The 20,468-nt window shown below is 47.9% G+C and overlaps 1 protein-coding gene across 1 annotated transcript; it reads right to left on the bottom strand.

Moving 5' to 3' along the window:
- Positions 1 to 11,468: 11,468 nt before the first annotated feature.
- LOC123133745 (BURP domain-containing protein 4) lies at positions 11,469 to 15,148 on the bottom strand. The gene is made up of 9 exons (XM_044553157.1): positions 14,959 to 15,148; positions 13,610 to 13,727; positions 13,442 to 13,504; positions 13,302 to 13,364; positions 13,162 to 13,224; positions 13,021 to 13,083; positions 12,826 to 12,888; positions 11,872 to 12,554; positions 11,469 to 11,790 (listed from the first exon to the last, which is right to left on the bottom strand). The coding sequence occupies exons 2-8, from the start codon at positions 13,677 to 13,679 to the stop codon at positions 11,872 to 11,874; spliced, it is 1,068 nt and encodes a 355-aa protein (XP_044409092.1). The 5' UTR covers positions 13,680 to 13,727; positions 14,959 to 15,148; the 3' UTR covers positions 11,469 to 11,790.
- Positions 15,149 to 20,468: the final 5,320 nt, after the last annotated feature.

Raw genomic sequence — 20,468 nt, 5'->3', positions numbered from 1 at the left:
TTTGATGCATGGCATGCGGTGTTGACAGCTTCGGCCCAAAAACTATGTGGTGACTTGTATTCATCCAACATGGACCTTGCCATCTCTACAAGTGTACGGTTCTTCCTTTCGGCTACACCATTTTGCTGAGGAGTGTATGGAGCTGAATATTGATGCTCAATCCCTTCATCACTAAGAAATTCTTCCAAGGTATAGTTCTTGAACTCAGAGCCATTGTCACTTCTTATTGCCCGGATTTCTTTGTCAAACTTGCGTTGGGCTTGCTTGGCAAAATCAATGAAGGTGATCTTCGTTTCGTCCTTGGACTTGAGGAAGAACACCCATGTATATCTTGAGTAATCATCAACAATGACAAGCCCATACTTTTTCCCACCAAGACTATCCCATGAAGGAGGCCCAAAAAGATCCACATGAAGGAGCTCCAGGGCCTTGAAGTAGATACTATGTTCTTGGGTGGGTGCTTTGATTGATGTTGCTTCCCGGCTATGCATGCACTACACACACGATCTTTCTCAAAAGAGACATTGGTTAGTCCAAGGATGTGATTCCCCTTTAAGAGATCTTGAAGATTTCTCATGCCGACATGGGCTAGCCGGCGATGCCATAGCCACCCCCTTGTCAGCCTTGGCCATTAGACAAGTTGCATGGAATGTGCTCTCTTTCGAGAAATCAACCATGTAAAGGTTGCCATCCAACTCTCCAACAAAGGCTACTTCAAGAGTATCTCTCTTAAAGACTTTCACATCCGTTAGTCCAAAGAGTGTATCATAACCAACAGAAGCCAATTGGCGAACAGAAAGCAAGTGGTATTTAAGGGATTGGACAAGCATGACATTTGCAAGAGACATGTCATTTGTGATAGCCACCTTGCCCAACCCGAGTACCTGTCCTTTTGAACCTCCACCAAACATAATGCTCATGAATGGTTGAAAAGCTTCCATGAAATCGTAGAGCAATTTGCTATCTCCGGTCATATGATTTGTACATCCACTATCAATCACCCATTTCACTCCACCGGAGAAGTTTACCTACACACAATTAGGACTTGGTTAGAGGCACCCGTTTTGCAATGGGACCTCTCAAGTTAGTCACAAGGGTCTTAGGGACCCAAATAGTATTGAACCGGAATGCATTTCGAGGACCAACAAATTTTGCAAAGACTTCTCCATCCTTAGTTTTACGAAGTACATAGGATGGAGGCATGAACTCTTTAGGCTTGTTGAGAGTGGGCATGCCCCTTGTGGCCTTCCCACTCACAACCTTACCTTTCTCCTTGTGCCCTTCTCTTACAAATGTTTCTTTTAGAGGAGTTGTGCACTTTTGAGAGGACGTCTTCTTCTTGCTTGTGCTTGGGTTAAACCCAAGTCCCTCTTTGACAAGCACCTCATTGTGTTAACTCAATATCTCATCAAGATTCTTTTGCCCTTGAGCACATGTCATGAGACCTTTCTCAATTTGAGCCTTGAGAAAATGATTTTCCTCAAGAATAGATGCTAGATCACTACTAGAATTAGTAGTACAAGCATCAACATTGATAATAGGATAAGAGTAAGCCTTGGCTAGAGTTTCAAGATAAGTACGTTTGAGTGTCTCAAAACTCTTTGTAAGAACAAAGATCTCTTCTTCCTTAGTCTTGAGAGACATGGATAGAAGCTCACAATCCTTAGATAGAGAATCATGAGACTTTACAAGCTTACTTTTATCATTCATTAACTCTTCACAAGAGTCAATAGCCTTTTTCAAGGAGGCAAGATCATTAGTGTGAACATCAATATTTGCACCAATTTTAAGCATAATTCATCATTTCGTGCTTCCTCATATTGGACTTTCCGCTCAAGGATTTCACATTTTTCCTTTTCCTCAGTGATGAGGGTTTCGAGTTCCTTAATGGTGATGGTGTGCTTACTCACCATCTCCATAAGCATACGAAACATAGTGAGCTTCTTTCCTTTGAGGGAGCACATGAACTTATTAAGTTTAGCAATCATAGGATCATCTAGATCATCATCCTCATAACTATCCTCTGCATCAATATACTCATCACTAGGAGTAGAAGGAGTGAAGAGAGGAGGATTTGATCGTGGAGTTACCTTGACCTTGTCAGAAGAGCTTTGGTCCTCTCCATCTTCAACCATGGCCTTTGCCATTAGGCACTTGTGAGCGTTGCCCTTGTAATCTTTCATGTAGTTGTAGGTGACCACGTCACCACTCTTGTTTACTAACCTCAAGGTGTTTTGAGAGTCTTGAGCAACTCCGGCAACACCACTAACATCATCTGGATCGGATTCTTCTTGAGCAACCATTGCTTTTCCATGTCTCTTCTTGAGCTTGGAGTTCAAAGGATTTGGCAACTTCTTCTTGGGAAAGGTCTTGGGAAACCTTGGTTTATCCTCTCTTCTCATAAGGGCACTTGTTGGAGAAGTGGTTGGTTTCTTCACTGTTGTAGCATTTTCTTACTTTCTTCTTTGGAAATCTTCCCTTGAATTTTCCCGCGCTAAACTTCTTGACAAAGAGAGCCATGTCTTCATATGAAGGGCCCTCGTCAGATTCAATCTCATCACCATCTTCATCATCATCATCTTCTTATTCTTCTTCACTTTGCTCATCTTCACATACATGCTTGGCCTTCAATGCAAGATTGATCTTTGATGACGGGGAACCATGCATGGAAAGATGTTTTGTGGCATTAGCCTTCGACTCTTCAAATAGTTGAAAGGTGGATATGCTGTCATCTGCAGTCATTTCCTTGAAGGTATGGTGTTTTATTATGTCCCACACCATTTGATGGTGATATGGGGCAAGAGCATGAAGCAACTTATCCACAAGGAAACGCTTAGTCATGTTGAATCCATCATGGATCTTGTCACACTCACATGACTCAATATCGGCAGTGAGAGTCATGAGACTCTCATGGAGTTGATTGGGGGTTTCACCTTTCTCCATACAAAAGTTTTGCAATTTCATATTGAGCACTCCGGAGGGTAGAGGTGCCAGTCTTGGATCTTATGATACTTTCCCATAGTTCTTTGGCACATGTGATGTGTATGAACGGTCTCCTTTGCTTTTCAGCCATACCTCTCCTTATACACATGATTGCAGTGTCATTGAGGTTCTTGTCATATATTTCTCTTGGTGTGGGGTTCTTTGGATCAACCACATGATAGCCATACTCAATGATCTCCAGCATCTCATCGTTTCCATGTCGAAGATGATCCTGCATAGCAACTCTCCACAAAGCAAAATTGGAAGTGGCACTAAGTAAAGGAGGTTTGCCTTGAGGATTATATCTTGGTTTCTCAACCTGGGGTCTTGCATAAAGCCAAGGAACACTGGCGTGTTCATTGCTAGAAGATTGTTGACCAAGTGATGAAGTAGGCACAGTTGGCCTCGAACCCACACCACCCGAGAGTGGTGCAAGCACTGTGGACAATGCGGCTAATATCATTTGGACCAAGGCCTCAAGAGAAGCATCATGCTCCTCTTTTTGCTTAGCAAGGGCCCGTTCTAGATCCTCAGACGTAAAGGACTTGACTTCAGAAGAAGCCTCGCCTTTATCCTTAGGATCAACAACCAGGGGAGTCCCATCTGGGTTCATCTCGCTCTAGGGCGGTTAAGCCACAAGAATAGAGCACGAGGCTCTGATACCAATTGAAAGGATCGAGATGGACCTAGAGGGGGGGTGAATAGGTACAATTACAAAATTTTAATTATTACTTAGCAATTTTAGGCAATAATACGGAATATGAAGATGAGCCTAACAATTGCAAGTGAGTACTAAGTACTAAGCAAGTAACACAAGCACGTAAGTAAGCAAGCACAATATAATGTACGTAAGTGCAAAGAGACAAGTAACCACAAGTAGAGAGTTAGGGTTAGGAATAACCGCAACTCCGGGAGACGAGGATGTATGCCGATGTTCACTTCCTTGGAGGGAAGCTAGTCACCGTTAGAGAGGTGGATGTTACCATGAAGGCACACCAACGCCACGAAGGTTCACCCTATTCTCTCTTTGAGACAACACCACAGAGGCGTTTCTCAAACACTAGTGGTAGACCTTGGGGTGGTCTCCAAACCCTCACAAACTTTTCCGAGGGTAATCACAAAGTTCGATTCCTCTCCGAATGACTCCTACCGCCTAGGAGTCTCCAACCTCCAAGAGTAACAAGAACGATGGGGGAAAGCTCAAAACTTGCTCAAATCACGAATTCCTTCGGTGCAAAGAAGGGGAAGGAGTGGATCTATCACTTGATTGGAGAACTTCTCTCAAATGCACCTAGAACACTTGGGAATCTAGGATTTGGTGTAGGTGAATGAGAGAGAGAGTGAGGAGTGTTCTTTGTAGGCTCAAAGTGAATGGTCAACCTTGTCCCGTGGAAGGGAAAGGCATATATATAGTAGGTGAGAAAAGGTGACCGGTTGGGATACATAAGTCCACAGGACAGGTCGGACGTCCGGAGAACATCGGATGTCCGGAGGCACAAATAGGTTCGGACATCCGACAGACATCGGACGACCGGCCGCTGTGAACCTGTGAGCCATGACCCAGTACATAGGATACGGACGTCCGAGACGGGCCGGACATCCAGACCCCGGACGACCGGAGAGTCCGGAAATCCGTAAAAATGGTTCTCTTGTGAAAGTACCGGACGTCCGGAGAGTTCCGGACATCCGTAAAAACCACTCTGTAAAGGAACACCGGACGACCGGAGGGAGCCAGACGTCCGGGCAGCTGAGAGGGACCGGACGTCTGTAGAACCCGGACATCCGGAGGCAAAGTATAGGAACAGTGGATTTTGAGCAAGTTTTTCACTAGATCCAACGACCCCCTCTTAATAGTGCGGGATCCCTATACTCAAGAACAAACCATTAACGAAGTCAATGTCTTGTATATCCATTCTTGAGTTATATGCTTTTTGTCCCTAGTCATGATCCATGCACACGGTCTTTGAGACATAATCCTGAGATATACTTGATAAACATGATTAGTCCCCAGCATATGAGTTGTCATCAACATCAAAATATGATTAAGGGCATGATTGCACTTTCAAAGGGCCACCTACCTCAAGAACATGCATGAAGAAACACGTTCCACGATCGAGCGCCAAATACAACGACTCGCCCCCAAGCTCAACATCAACAAGTCTCCGATGGTGTTCCACCCGGGTGATCAAGTATGGATACATCTATGCAAGGACTACTTCCCCAAGGAACACAAGTCCAAGCTACTCCCGAAAGCCGATGGACCATTCAAGGTGCTCGCACGCTACAACGACAACGCCTACAAGGTCGACATCCCACGTGACAAGTACAACGTAAGCGACATCTTGAACGTCAAAGACTTGGCGAAGTACCATGGTGATGAAGAGCATGATCCGTGGATGAACCTCTCCCAAGGGGGAGGGAGATGATGCAGAGCATCCCTTGACTACCCGCACCGACACTCCATCACCACCGCAAGCACCGAGAGTACCAATGACAAGAGCACCGGGAGAACGATGTTGACTCCTCCTCTTCGAGTTTTGGTCGGATTCGCACGAGAATTGGGTTCTACCTCATAAAGACATGTTATGCATTCTAGGCCACCACGGAGATGATCGTGAGAAGGAGAAGGTGAAGATTCGAGCATCCATGGAGCAAGAGAAGGAAGGAGAAGTCGAGAAGAAGGAAGGAGAGGAGCTCCTGAATACCTCGGGTGCCCGGCCATCTCGGCCCCGGGTGCCCAACCTCTGCCTGGGCAGCGCCCCAGCCGGCCCCGGGTGCCGGCCCCAAGGCTACAGGTGCCTGGCCTCCCTCTTGGGCCTCTCCCAGCCTGCCCTGGGTGCCCGGACAACCGGCCCCGAGTGCCCGGCCTGCCGCCTGGGCTACACCCAAGGTGCCCGACCTTTGGCCCCGGGTGCCCAGTCCCGCGCGCGCCAGCCCCTAGCCCTGTCTGGGTGCCCGGGCATTGGACCCCCGGGTGCCCGGCGTTGGCTGCCCAGCCACCTGCTTCCACCCTGGTGCCCGGGCCTAGGCCCCCGGACCCGTCCATGACAGCCTGCGTGCTTTGGGGGTTTTCACCCTTGTATCCCTCTCCCCTCTCCCAACTCGTCCCTAGCATATATAAACTCTTTCCCTAGATCTTTTGGAGGATAGCAAAGTATTTTAGAACACCAAAGAGAGCTTTGCTCCTTGTATCCCCTTCTCTTGGAGATTAAGCCCCCACCTAGGGAAGAATCCTTTGGATTGTCAAGGCCTCCTCTTGGAGAAGATCATCACCAAGATCTCACCTAGTGGGAAGAACTTACCTAGTGCTATTTTCCTTGAATTGTTCATGTAATCTTGTGGATCTCAAGTATGTTGCTCTAGTGGATGTGATATTTGGGTTTGTTTGAGTGATTTGTGCCTTGTGTTCTTGAGTGTTCTTCCTCCTTTTCCCTTACCAAGTGTGAAAAGATCCACTCTAGGGTTTCACCCTACAACAGTGTGTCTACCCCCGATATATATGAGAGGCCTAGGATACAAATGTCCTATTAGGACGCAACTCCTATCCTGTCTACACACAGCCAAATCCAAGTCCAACTGTAACCAACCTTGTACAATAATATTCGACACAACTCTAACACCGGTGGTGGCTCCCGCCCAAGCATAGGCTCCATAGGTGATGGGGGCGCCGTGGTGAAAACCTGACCCACCGGTTGTCCATCCGGCTCCTCGAGGAGGGGCGGCTGCAGATTCGCAAGCCGCGGAGCAGGGTGGGTGACCGATAAAGTGCCCTGCTCCATGGCTCCCGACCCCGCCGGTGTAGCCCCTGCCTCCTCCTGCCGATGACGAATTACGTCCACATTCTCCTGTGTTGCCTCGAGCTGTTTGCCAAAATTAGAAATCCTCATATCCATGGTTTCAATCTTTTTGAGAAGGGCGGCCAGCGACGCTTGAATACTCTCAGAATTCTCTCCCATGGTGGCGATGACCAACTTGGTCTGGGCGGACGGAAGTGGCGGCTTTGAGGGCGCCGTTGCGGCCCGCTTCGAACCCAGCGAACCCCACTTGGGATTTCGAGTGAATTTTGTCGAAGCAAATTTCGCACCCTTCGCGGTGGAATTTTATCGCCGAATCAGGAGGATTTGGGCGCAGACGAACACGAATTCGAGGCTCTAGATACCAATTGTGAGGCCCTGGCTAGTCTCACGGATCAACAAGTAGGGTTTGAGAGGGGATCGGGAAGAACAAGATGAGAAAAAGGGGAACCAGAGGAGGAGAAGCAAAACACGGGAGAGATGAGGTTCAGTTACTATTCATTCAACAACCTGCCCTCTCTACAGTCTGTAGCTACAATATAACCACACCACCAGTACACGCTACCAGCCGGACCCACGTTCACACACACCACACGTCTTACACCCTTTGACCCTGCACAGTGGGACCCGGGGCCACTTGTCTGTTGTCACTTGTCCGTCGACACCAACACTGGTGGGGATGCGACAAAGAGATAGCGATGTTCTTAGTTTCAGTTAGCCAGGGTCTAAAACTAATGCTTTTGCGGCAAAACTGAGGTCGGTCAAGGAGGCCATCAACCTCGCAGCTGAGCTGGGTGTCAGGGTTATCTAGTGACATATGCCAGGGGGTGGCTTATCATGGTGGGGGACAAGAGTACGTCGCCGGTGCCAGGAAGCGGGATAAGGCGCAATCGCATACGCCGACACATCTTACCCATGTTCAGGGCTCTCCTAGGAGATAACACCCCTAGTCCTGCTCTGTGGGGTCTCCGCATGATTGCTATGTTAACAAGGTGGCTACAAGGTTGCTCCTTGAGCTGTTTTGCTAGAGAAGGAAGAAGGGCAAGGCTAGCTCTACTCCTCTCTCTATGTGGGTGTGTGTTTTCTAAGGTGTTGAACCTTTGCATGGGTGTCCTGGGGGGCTTATATAGGGGGTACAATGGTAATTCGGCCGGGTGTAGGCTCCGGCCGTCAGTGTCTCTGGTCGCCGGCTTCTCCGCCAGCTGTTGGGGCCCGCTGCCTGGTGGGTCCCGCCGGCTGCCGGGCTCTCGGTGGACAGGTAGGGCCCGCCGCCTGCGGGTCATGTCTGCTGCTTGGTACTGTAGCCTTGTTCCTGATGACGGATGCTTGGTCTGGGGAAGCGTGGCTACAGTCCCGCCGTCTGGCGGGCGCTCAATGTAGCCACATCCCGTCTAATCTGGTTAATGGCGCACAAACTCCAATGGAGGGGGAGGGCCGTCTGCTAGAAGTCGGCCCACCCCCGCCCCGGCTGGTCTGGGCTCGCCACCTTCTGGCATCTCATGGACAGGTAGGGCCCACCGCCTGCGGGCCGTACCGACAGCCCATCGTGGGAGCATGGCTTCCTCTGCCATGGATGATGTCACGGGCTGCGTGGCAACAATGTCGCGCCGGGCAAGGGATGTCCGTCCAGTACGCTGCACTGTGGCCACGTTTGGCCCTAGATTCGGGGGTGGCAGGCTACACTGTAGCCACGCCCCGTCTCGTCTCGTCGTTGTTATGTGGGTGCAAACTTTGAGGGCACGAGGGGCTGCCTGCTAGGAGTCGGCCCACCTCATGGCCGCCCTCTAAGCTTCGCCGCCTTCTAGCAGCCGGCCGCTTGGACCAGCCGGCCCCAAGAAGGCGATCCTTTGTCTTTGATGTCTGAGGGGCGCAACCAACCCCGATATCTTGAAATACCATGAGGGGCCGATAGGGCTACCCGTGGTCATTTACTCCGACACTAGAAGCCCTGCGACTCATGATTCAAACGGACGCTCAACCGATCCATGATGCATTACAGTAGCTTAGGTCTGAATCTTCCAGATTTACAATGTCAATGGCGCAGCACATGCTCGTCAAATGTAATTCCCTGGTCTTAGGAAATGATATACTAGCATAGACTGCTGAACTTGTCGCGAGCGACATTGCCTGTCTAGTGTCGTAATAAAGCTTGGCTGAAGTGTTCCTAAGCTGCCTCTAGGTTTGCTACTGCTGGCTGGAACCTGGAACAAGTAGCTGGCTGCCTGTGAGGGCGTGAACAGGCTGTAGACAACCACTTTTAAGCCCCAAATATCAGCTCAGATATCTTCATGAACAAGTAGCCATGTGCATTACCCTGCCTTAGTGCAAACATAAAGGCATGGTAAGCAACCTGGAATAGCCTAAGTACAGGCAAAACATACTGATTCAGCTCATGGATTAGAAGCCAAACATAGCAGGCTGAGAAAAATGGCAGATCTTTACAGAACAATCCTAAATTATGGCACAGACTCTTCAAACAGAGAAGTCATAGCACATTAAGAAGCCGATGCAACGCATTATCCAACTGTGTGGCCAGGTTACTCATGCATATGTCAAAGTCATGGCACATCAAGAATCTGCTAGTGATGATCCACATACCTTTCAACTAGAGCAAGTTATAGGTGCTTATTACTAGAGCAAGTGATAATAAATTAATAAAGCCCACAAGGCCGTAGTAGCAAAGAGAGCCTTGGCTCAGTGGTTGGGCATGCGGTTGTGCAGCCTAGCGACCCGAGTTCAATTCCTAGAATTGACAGGTGATGCACAGGGGTTTTCCTCCGTTTATTGAGGATCAAGCTTGGTGTGTGGTGGAACCTATCATCAAGAAATATCTTGATACTCATTTAAAAAAATTCTGAGGACCATGTTTATCTTGGTACTCATACTAAAATGGCCGTATGCATCCCTAGTTGGCGCAGAGGCCGGGAAGTGAAAAACTCTCCCATTTTTTAATGCAAAGAGAGCCTTGGCTCAGTGGTTGGGCATGCGGTTGTGCAGCCTAACGACCCAAGTTCAATTCCTAGAATTGACAGGTGATGCACAGGGGTTTTCCCCCATTTATTGAGGATCAAGTTTGGTGTGTGGTGAAACCACTCATCAAAAAATATCTTGATACTCATTTAAAAAATTATGAGGACCATGTTTATCTTGGTACTCATACTAAATGGCCGTATGCATCCCTAGTTGGTGCAGAGGCTGGGGAAGTGAAATTCTCCCCCATTTTACAGTGCAGAGAGAGCCTTGGCTCAGTGGTTGGGTATGTGGTTGTGCAACCCAACGACCCGAGTTCAATTCTCAGAATTGACAGGTGATGCACAGGGGTTTTTCCCCGTTTATTGAGGATCAAGTTTGATGTGTGGTGGAACCACTCATCAATAAATATCTTGATACTCATTTAAAAAATTCTGAGGATCATGTTTATCTTGGTACTCATACTAAAATGGTCGTATGCATCCTTAGTTGGTGCAGAGGCCGGGAAGTGAAAATCTCCCCATTTTTAAGGTCAGCAAGGCAGCCCCAAGTTGGTCGTGCCCTCGCCCCCGCGTCGCTCCAACAGGGGCGACACGGGCGGCTAACCCTAGCCGCCGCCGCCGGCCTCCCCTCCCCTTCCTCTCCTCCTTGTCGCCACCAGAGGAGCCGCCGATGCATCGCGCGGCTGCCGAGGAAGGTGGCGGCGGGGCCTTCATCGTCCCTTCGCGGAGATCCGGATCCACGGGGCGGCGACCCTTGCTGGTTCGGCGCCGCCGTTCACGCCCTGGACGGTGTGCGCGGGGACTTTGCTCGGCGTCCTCGACCGCTCGGGTGGTGGGGAGTCGACGCTTGGCGGCGGCAGTTCGGGGGCCTTCGTCCTCGCCAGATCTGGAGGCCTGCTGCTCCCTCGTTCCCGCTCCTTCCCCTTTGCGCTTGAGGCCGGTGGATGCTGCTGGTTCCGGTGCTTCTGGGGATGGTGGTGCAGATTGGGACCGGGGGAAACCCTAGGCCGGCTGGTTCGGCTCGACAGCAGCGTCGGCTTCGGGCGACGCATCCTTCCTGAAGGCGGTGTCGTGGTCCTTATTCTTGCCACCTCCGGTCCTCTTCCGGGTGAAAACCCAAAATCCGGCCTGGATTGGGCAGCGGTGGCGCCATGGGCGTCATCTCCTCCTTGGAGGCGTTGCCTGGGGAGTTAGGACTCGGGTGTGGGCTCATGAAGGTGGGGGCTTTGGCCGCCGGCTGGCTCTCTGCAGCTGCTCGCGGCGGCTTTCATGTTGTGCAGAGTGCCCCTTGTATCTTTAGGGCGTTTCCTGTTTTTGGTGTTCGCGTCGGAGGAGCGGCGTGGCATCTGGCACGTTGACAACGGCGAGTCTCAGTGGCATGGAGCAGTGGGGGTTTCGCCGGTGGGCGTGTGATGATGGACGAGCGCAGGATGGTGGCGCTGTCTGACATCGTGGTGGCGTCGATGGCAGTGAGACCTGGCACGGTTCATGCAACAGTACAACTCTGAAGATGGATTGATGGTACGTGGCTGCGGCGGCCTCATACCCGGCAGGGGTCCTGGTTGAAGAGCACGCCGGACTGGTGGGTGCCCATACCCGGCAGGCTACGAGGTCTGTTTGGTATTAGGCCCAGACCATCAGCGCCCCTTCATCAGTTAGATAGGAGTAGCGACAGAGGTTGCGAAGATGGTGGCTTTGGTCTTACTGTTGTACGACTTTGTAAGGTCTTGTGTTAATAATTAATACATTGGCCGTATGCATCGTTCAGATGCAGAGGCCGGGGTATTCCTCCTTTTCGAAAAAAAAACATCACAAACAGGGTTTTACATGACAACTAGAGCAAGTGATAAGTGCTTATTACAGACCAGCTCATAACAAAGGAGCGAGATAACTAGGGTAAAGCATAAGGCTGAGGGCCGCTTCCGTCGAAAGCATCACTCGTGCCACCTTGCTGTCTTTCCTCTTTCCCAGGGGCCTCCACAGCTGATTTTTTTTTTTTGAACCATTCAAAGATGTAGTCAGCAGGGTGGTGCCAGACGATTCTGCGCCATTGACACGGTTATCAAATAGAAGGAGAAGGATCTCCTGAAATGTATAGGACAGAAGAAGAATGATTCACATACCTAATAGTAGAACATTATGTAGTTTGTTGGCATGTAGTGGCAAATGGTTTCGCCACGCTCCCCGCCCAACAGCTCAAAGTACTGCCCGTCCCAATCAGATGTGTTCATGTGGCACATGGCTGTCGCCGTCACGCGCGGCATTCCATCTTTCAAGCCCTTGAGTTGCACCCTCAGTGCCTGCACCTCTTTCGGCCGATGGCAGTAGAAAACCTCATATGGAAAATCCATGGGGTGGCATGGCACCACATTGCTGCTGAGTTGGGCGATCTGTGCAACGGCGTACATGGAGTTGGGGGTCTCATGCCCATGAATCCTTGTAACGGCTGCTCGTGCACCGATTGCTCCTAATGCTTTGGTCGCAAACCTTGCCATTGCTTCACGAGATGTGAAGCACATGTGAGGCTCCTCCTTGTCATCCAGTTTGCCGCATGACTCAAGGGTCTCAGCTACCTGCTTCGCCTTCATCGAGCCATGATGAATCTTGAAATGCGCAAGGATGGTTCGCAAGTGCTTCGACTCCAACGGAGTAGAGATGGAATCGACAGGCTTTGGTGCACCGGCTCGGGAAAAAGTGGTTCCTTTCGGAAGTACAGTGCCAACATGCAGATTTTTCTTCAGGAACAACATGCCAGTTTGAACTTTTATCTGATGGTGTTTTGCCGTTGCTTCGGGAACATCAGAAGCTGCATATAGTTATAACTTAAATATCAGTTTAACAAAAAGGTGCTACAGATTAATTTTGGAGATTTAATAAACATACCAAATGCTTATATTCAGACTAAACACTCCCTAAAATTGATAAGCTACCACAAGCACTTAGCGGAAGGTGCATGATCTGGATACTAATGCACTGCATAAGAACTATCACCATGATCCGGCCGTTTCTACAACACACTATGAGATGATTGAGAGCAAAGGCAATGTTAGCTTGGTTAGGGTATCACAAGTTCTTACCGGAATGTGGATGATCGGGGTCCCAGTCCACAGCATACGCACTCGTACCAAAACCGTTTTCTTCTACATGAAATATAACAAATTAAGAGATGATTCAAAAGAACTATCACCATAACCGGCCGTTTGTACAACACACTATGAGATGATTCAGAGCAAACACATTCTTATATTGGTTAGGGTATCACAAGTGCTTACCGGACTGTGGATGATCGGGGTCCCAGTGCACAGCATATGCACTTGCACCATAACCATTCTCTTCTACGGGATGTAAAAACTATGTGAGTTGATTCAGAGCAAACGCATTCTTAGCTTGGTTAGGGTATCACAAGTGCTTACCGGAATGCGGATGATCGGGGTCCCAGTGCACAGCATATGCACTTGCACCATAACCTTTTTCTTCTACGGGAAATAAAAAACTATGAGTTGATTCAGAGCAAACACATTCTTAGCTTGGTTAGGGTATCACAAGTGCTTACCGGAATGTGGATGATCGGGGTCCCAATGCACAGCATATGCACTTGCACCGTAACCTCTCTCTTCTACGGGAAGTAAAAAACTATGAGTTGATTCAGAGGAAACACATTCTTAGCTTGGCTAGGGTATCACAAGTGCTTACCTGAATGTGGATGATCGGGGTCCCAGTGCACAGCATATGCACTTGCACCATAACCTTTATCTTCTACAGGAAGTAAAAAAATATGAGTTGATTCAGAATTAACACATTCAACTTGATGAGTTACATACCACATTTTTTTTTTGCGGGGGACATACCACATGTATTTACCTAAAGATTCACCACAAGTCAGAAGGAGCAAGAAGGCAAAACAGAGAAAGCACAGCCCAGTTTGTTCCATGATTAGTCCAGGAAAAAACTGATTAGGCTCATCTTTGTAAGAAAGCTGCTGTGTTTCACATGTACATGAACAAAAGGAAGAGACGAAGATAGAGAAGTCAGTAACAAGAACTGATTAGGCTCATCTTTGTAAGAAAGCTGCTGTGTTTCACATGTACATGAACAAAAAAAAAGAGGACGCAGAAGTTCAGTGACACAAAGCTGATTGTTGTACTTTGGGGTGTTCTTGTGTTTACCAAAAAGTTATGGCGCAGTTGTAAGTTTGCTGTTTTTCCCATCTAATGGAAACCACAGATGAATGAAAAATAGGGAACAAAAAGGAAAAGAATGATGTTTATGTTTGCTTTTCAGGCGTAGACATGAAATACCCTCCCGGTGCTTTGGATCTCAATTGTCCTGCTACAAGCGATGAAGCTATCAATGGTTGAGGTGATGCCGCACAACATTGTTTTACTGGGTTATCCGCATGGCCATGTTATCCCTTACGCTGACCTCCCAGACTACCAACTCTCACTAAATCATATACGGCCCATACTTCTAGTTCAGATGCTAATAGTTTAGGAATCATGTCAACTAGTACTAGTACCTGCATCCAATTCAATTAAATTTGGGTGGCACACATGCGTGCTAACCAACTGGTTTAGAGCAGCCGGACCAAAAAATGCCAGAATTTGCAATTTGCATTTAAATTATATCAATAAAATAGCAGAGAATGGACAAATTTCATGTGAAAAGTTAAGAGCTCTGTGAAGGAGAACAAATGATAAGAACAGTATAGCTATCTGATAAAGGAAAGGACAGAGTAAGTGAGTGCTACATGCAAAAATCAGGGACTGAGCTCTGTCTGACTTATGTATTAGTAGTACTACATCCACAAAGACAAAATCTGACAGTTGTATGCTGACAATGAATCGAAAAAACAGAGTCACAACCCACCCCCCCACCCCCCCCCCCCCACCCCCGCGGGGCGCGACCCTTTGGTTTTTGGACAGTATGTATACTAGTGTATGTGACATATGGCTGTATTTTTTTATGGGGAAATGATGCGTATATAGCATGACTAAAGTGCATGAGCGATGGCATGTAAGCTGTGGCGTGTGAGAGTCAGACATTCAGATACCATCAAGTCCTTGAGAAACCGGAAAAATGTGATAGTGTAACTCTAACCGCCGCACGACGGTCTGACGATGCTGAGCTGATTGATGTCAATCAGCAGTGGCACATCACTCTCTGAAAACGTAACAATGAAGAATTCCGAGCTGGAGAAACTCAGTACTCACCTGTGGAAGCCCGAAGCGCAGGCCACGCGGCGGAATCTGAATCCCAGCGAGGAGAGCTTGCCCCCGAGCGTGAGGAGCCGCCGCGTGCGTGGTGTAGTCGCCACCCCGACCCCCGTCCGTCCTGTGTTGCTGCGTTCCTGCTGGAGTGAGTTTGTGAGTGAGAGTGAGACGACATATATATAGGGATTCAGACTAGTGATGCCCTGGCCTGCAATTCCATCAGGGCAGGCTACTCCGTGGCCATGGGATTGGATATGTAGGAGAGAGTTGAGACGTTGGATTGGTGTGCCCTGTTACATCGCTGAGTAGGTGCATGATGCATGATGCGCGATGCGCGCGCGCACGGCAATCCGGTACGGTTGATGATGCGCGCACGGCATCGCTAATGCCCGTCCGTCCGTCCATGCGTCAGAGGGACTCGGCTCCCCTAACGTACTGCAGGACGCAGTTGGGTCACTGACAGGTGGACCAACTTGCTTTCGGGCCCACATGTCAGTGGCCCAACTGTGCCCTGCAGTACGTCAGAGGAGCCTCGTCCGCGTCAGAGAAGGTGCCATTTATGAGTGAAGAATCACGGGTCGCCGCATTGAAAGATATTTGAAAAGGTGTGGCTAGGACTCATCTAGATGTTACATAACTATGTTACATGTAAGTATGACATCACACAACATCAGCAAAAAAACAATTAAAAAACATTTTATACAAATCTTGAAACCCCTAATTATATGGTGAACTACTTAGATGTGACATCCTTAAAATACATCTAGATGTGAATTAGTCATTCTGTATTTGAAACTACTATGCGGATGAAACTCCCTGCAGGACAAGGGAACGACAACCAAATTCAGCCGTCTACTTCACTTTAGTGATGTGCATGGACGAGCTGGTCTGCGTTGTCGTTCATGAATCGTCCACAGACCATCGTGTGTGTATATATAGCAGCGCTGAAAGATATTGGAGATGTTGATTGACAAGTCGACACGCACATGAGCTGCTGCACGCTTACGTTAAAGCTCTTCATATCCATGGATGCATCAAGGAACGCAAAATCACCACGAGATATACCGCGGATTTGACGGATCGTCACGATGGTAGTATCTCGTAAAGGTGGATGCTGCTAGGACGGGTTGAACAAAAAAAGGTGCTTTCGTCTTCCTCCCTATGCGCCTCTGTTAGGAGAAAGAAAAGCCTCCACTGAGAGTAACCCTAGGCGTGCACGCCGCGATTTAGGCGCCGGCCGGAGCACTATTGAGCCCTCCGCGGCCGGATTCCGCACCCACCTATCTGTATCTAGCTACGGCCGCGCTGCACGCCACGACGCGGCGGGCACCCGCACAGCAGGCACAGCTGCGGCGCACGAGGCGGCCCGGGGCGTAACGTGCCGCCGATACTGTTTGCTGGTTTATTGTCCGATCGGGGATCCTGTCGTGGATGCGTGCTTCGCCGGTCCTTGCTGCCCGCCCCGGTCGATGCAAGCGCGCCGGTGCCACTGGTTGGGCTCCAACTCGACGCTGGAGCTGCATGCATGCAGCACGTCAATGCCGGATGAGACTTGCCTGCTCCTCACGTGTGCGCCCATCCGTGCTCCTGCATATGTGGCATGTTTTGATTGAAACAAAATAAGGCTCGGCCCCACCTCTTTAAAATTAGGGGGAGGGAGATGATTATATTAGAAAGGAAAAAAGAAAAAAGATAAACGTAGGATGAAGTGGGAGTACGGATGGAAGCATGGAGAGGAAGCAGGTAAGCCGGATCCGTCAATGCGTGCCGGGCTCCTTTGTCTTAGCCTTCTTTTGATTTCTTTTTAATCAAACATGTGATTTGATACAACCATACAGGTGTAGGGGGTACAGTGCATGTTGTTAAACAGTACTTCCTCCGCTTCATAATTTAGTATATATAGATTTTTTATAAAGTCAATCCTCATAAAATTTTACCAAGTTAATGAAGAAAAATATTTATATCTAGAATACCAAACACATATCAATAGATTCATCATAGAATGTAGTTTCATATTTTATATATTTGATATTTAATATAAATCATTTTCTCTATGAACTTGGGCAGGAAAAAAACAAAAACTGACACTGAACACTAAGTTAATAGGTTAGTCAATAAAAATAATATAAAATGACATATAAAGCATACAAGATTGATAATATATTAGCATAAAACAATCAAAAATTATATATAAGTTGGAGACATATTAGCATCCTCATACTTAATTCCCACTTGTCCTCGAGTGGTAAATGATAAAAACATAATTGTTGTTGAATGTTATGTAACATGTTCTCAAATATGTAATTCAGTTGTGGCATGAATTTTGGGAAGCAGATTATTTGACGCACTAATTCCTTAATTTGACATCAAACGATAATATGCAAGAATGCTAGAAAGTAATCATTATCTTTCAAGTAAAAAATACTAAAGAACATTATTCTTAAAGATTTAATCATGTAAGCATGACATAGCTCGGTCTTCCTAATACAAAGTATCTACCATAAATACCCCGGTGTCAAACCAAGCAATTGGATCATACTTTTTACTCACTTCGGCTTTGCAACTCCCACACAATACTAGAGTGTGAGCCATGGAATATATAAGAAAGTGTATCATAAACTAGGCGGATTGTTAGACAATGAAGAGGCCTTACAATAGATATCAATACGAGGAGTAGGAAATTCCAGTTGCTGTTTTTTGATTGTTTTTGGCTTTTCGGGAAATCAGTATCAAACGGAGGCCCACTAGTAGAAAAGGGGGCAATGGTCCAGGCCAGGTCAGCCCATTAGTCCCGGTTCAATCCAGAACCGGGACCCATGGGGGCATTGGACCCGGTTCGTGAGCCCCGGGGGCCGGCCGGGCCACATGGGCCATTGGTCCCGGTTCGTCTGGACCTTTTGGTCCCGGTTGGTGGGACGAACCGGGACCAATGTGCCTCGCTCCTGGCCCACCACCATTGGTCCCGGTTGGTGGCCTGAACCGGGACCAAAGGCTGCCCTTTAGTCCCGGTTCTTGCCACGAACCGGGACCAATTAATTGCCTATATATACCCCTCGCCCGCGAGCAGAGCACTCCCACTGCTCAGTTTTTCGTGGCCGGCGAGGAGAGAGCTTTGTGGTGCTCTAGCTCACCTCCTATGCACATGAGGTGTTCGATGGAATGCCCGAGCCACACTATTTAAGCTTTCTTCTCTCCAAGCTCGACCTCCAAGCTCCATTTTCCTCAATATTTGTCTAGGTTTAGCGGTCCGTCACGTCCCGTCCCCGTCTTCACCGCCGTCGATCGCCCGCGCCGATCTCGCCGCCAGCACCACCGTGGTGAGCCTCTTGTTCTTATCTTCTTTCTGAAAGAAAAAAAAAATTCTTACTTGTATGTTTATATAGATACTTGTATAATTTTCTTACTTTTATTATTGCATCTTATATAGTGCGATGGTTTTGGTATCCGCCCCCGTCGGCCCTCGTCCTGTCTATGATTCGGATGTGGTATATATTATCTTTTCATAACTATTGGTTCACTTATTGTTTATGACAATTATGCCGACCAACGTGACATAGATTTTATTTATCTAGGAGGTTGTTGAACCAGAAATTCCAACCGACCCTATTGTCGAGAGGTTAAATTTAGTTGAAGAAGAAAACAATTTCTTGAAGGAAAAAATTAGAAAAATTGAGGAGAAGATGATATTGGAGTTGCATGTTGCGGATGTCGTCGATGATCACAAGATCAAGATGGATGCAATGCGCTTGAAGATTAGAAAGATTAGAAAATATGCCATTCATACCGAGGCTTGGTATCATTATGCCGTTGGATCAGTTGTTACATTGGTTGCGATTATGATCGCATTTGTTTTCGCATTGAAATGTTTTACATAGTTTCAATGTATGGTTTAATTAATTTAGATGCTCTGCAGAGCTTTATGTTGTTAGATGAGAACTATGTATGTACTTTGGTTTTAATGTGATGATGAACTTCTATTAATTTGGTCACTTAGTTATCTATTCATGATGTTCTGTAATGATTTTTGACACACTTAATTATATATAATGCACGTAGATGAACCGGCAATGGATGTACAGTTCAAGACACACCTCCGAGTACATTAAGGGCGTGCATGATTTTCTCGAAGTGACTGAGGCAAACAAGCAGAATGGTTTTATGTGTTGTCCATGCCCTATATGTGGGAATACGAAGTCTTACTCTGACCGGAAAATCCTTCACACCCACCTGCTTTACAAGGATTTCATGCCATACTATAATGTTTGGATGAGGCACGGAGAAATAGGGGTTATGATGGAAGACGGCGAAGAAGAAGAGTACGATGACAACTATGTGCCCCCTGAATACGGTGATGCTACTGAACATCAAGAGGAACCAGACGATGTGCACGATGATGCTGCAACGGGCGAAGCTGCTGAAGATCAAGAGGAACTAGACGATGTGCCCGATGATGATGATCTCCGCCGGGTCATTGTCGATGCAAGGACGCAATGCAAAAGTCAAAAGGAGAAGCTGAAGTTCGATCACATGTTAGAGGACCACAAAAAAGGGTTGTACCCCAATTGCGAAGATGGCAATACAAAGCTCGGTACCGTACTGGAATTGCTGCAGCGGAAGGCAGAGAATGTTGTGCCTGACAAAGGATTTGAGAAGCTACTGAAAATATTGAAGAAGAAGCTTCCAAAGGATAACGAATTGCCCGACAGTACATACGCAGCAAAGAAGGTCGTATGCCCTCTAGGATTGGAGGTGCAGAAGATACATGCATGCCCTAATGACTTCATCCTCTACCGCGGTGCGTACAAGGATCTAAATGCATGCCCGGGTATGTGGTGCATTACGGTATAAGATCAGACGAGATGACCCTTGTGATGTTGACGGCAAGCCCCACAGGAAGAGGGTTCCTGCAAAGGTGATGTGGTATGCTCCTATAATACCACGGTTGAAACGTCTGTTCAAAAACAAATACCATGCCAAGTTGATGCGATGGCACAGTGAGGAACATAAGAAAGACGAGAAGTTGAGAGCATCCGCTGATGGGTCGCAGTGGAGAAAAATCGAGAGAAAGTACTGGGATGAGTTTGCAAGTGACCCAAGGAACGTATGGTTTGCTTTAAGCGCGGATGGCATTAATCCTTTCGGGGAGCAGAGCAGCAATCACAGCACCTGGCCCGTGACTCTATGTATGTATAACCTTCCTCCTTGGATGTGCATGAAGCGGAAGTTCATTATGATGCCAGTTCTCATCCAAGGCCCTAAGCAACCCGGCAACGACATTGATGTGTACCTAAGGCCATTAGTTGAAGAACTTTTGCAGTTGTGGAATGGAAACGGTGTACGTACGTGGGATGAGCACAAACAGGAGGAATTTGACCTAAAGGCATTGCTGTTCGTGACCATCAACGATTGGCCCGCTCTCAGTAACCTTTCAGGACAGACAAACAAGGGATACCACGCATGCACGCGCTGTTTACTTGACACCGATAGTATATACCTGGGAAGCTGCAGGA

Source organism: Triticum aestivum, chromosome 6B (assembly GCF_018294505.1).
Source record: "Triticum aestivum cultivar Chinese Spring chromosome 6B, IWGSC CS RefSeq v2.1, whole genome shotgun sequence".
Taxonomy (NCBI): Eukaryota; Viridiplantae; Streptophyta; class Magnoliopsida; order Poales; family Poaceae; genus Triticum; species Triticum aestivum.
This window is presented reverse-complemented; position numbering and strand designations above follow the sequence as displayed.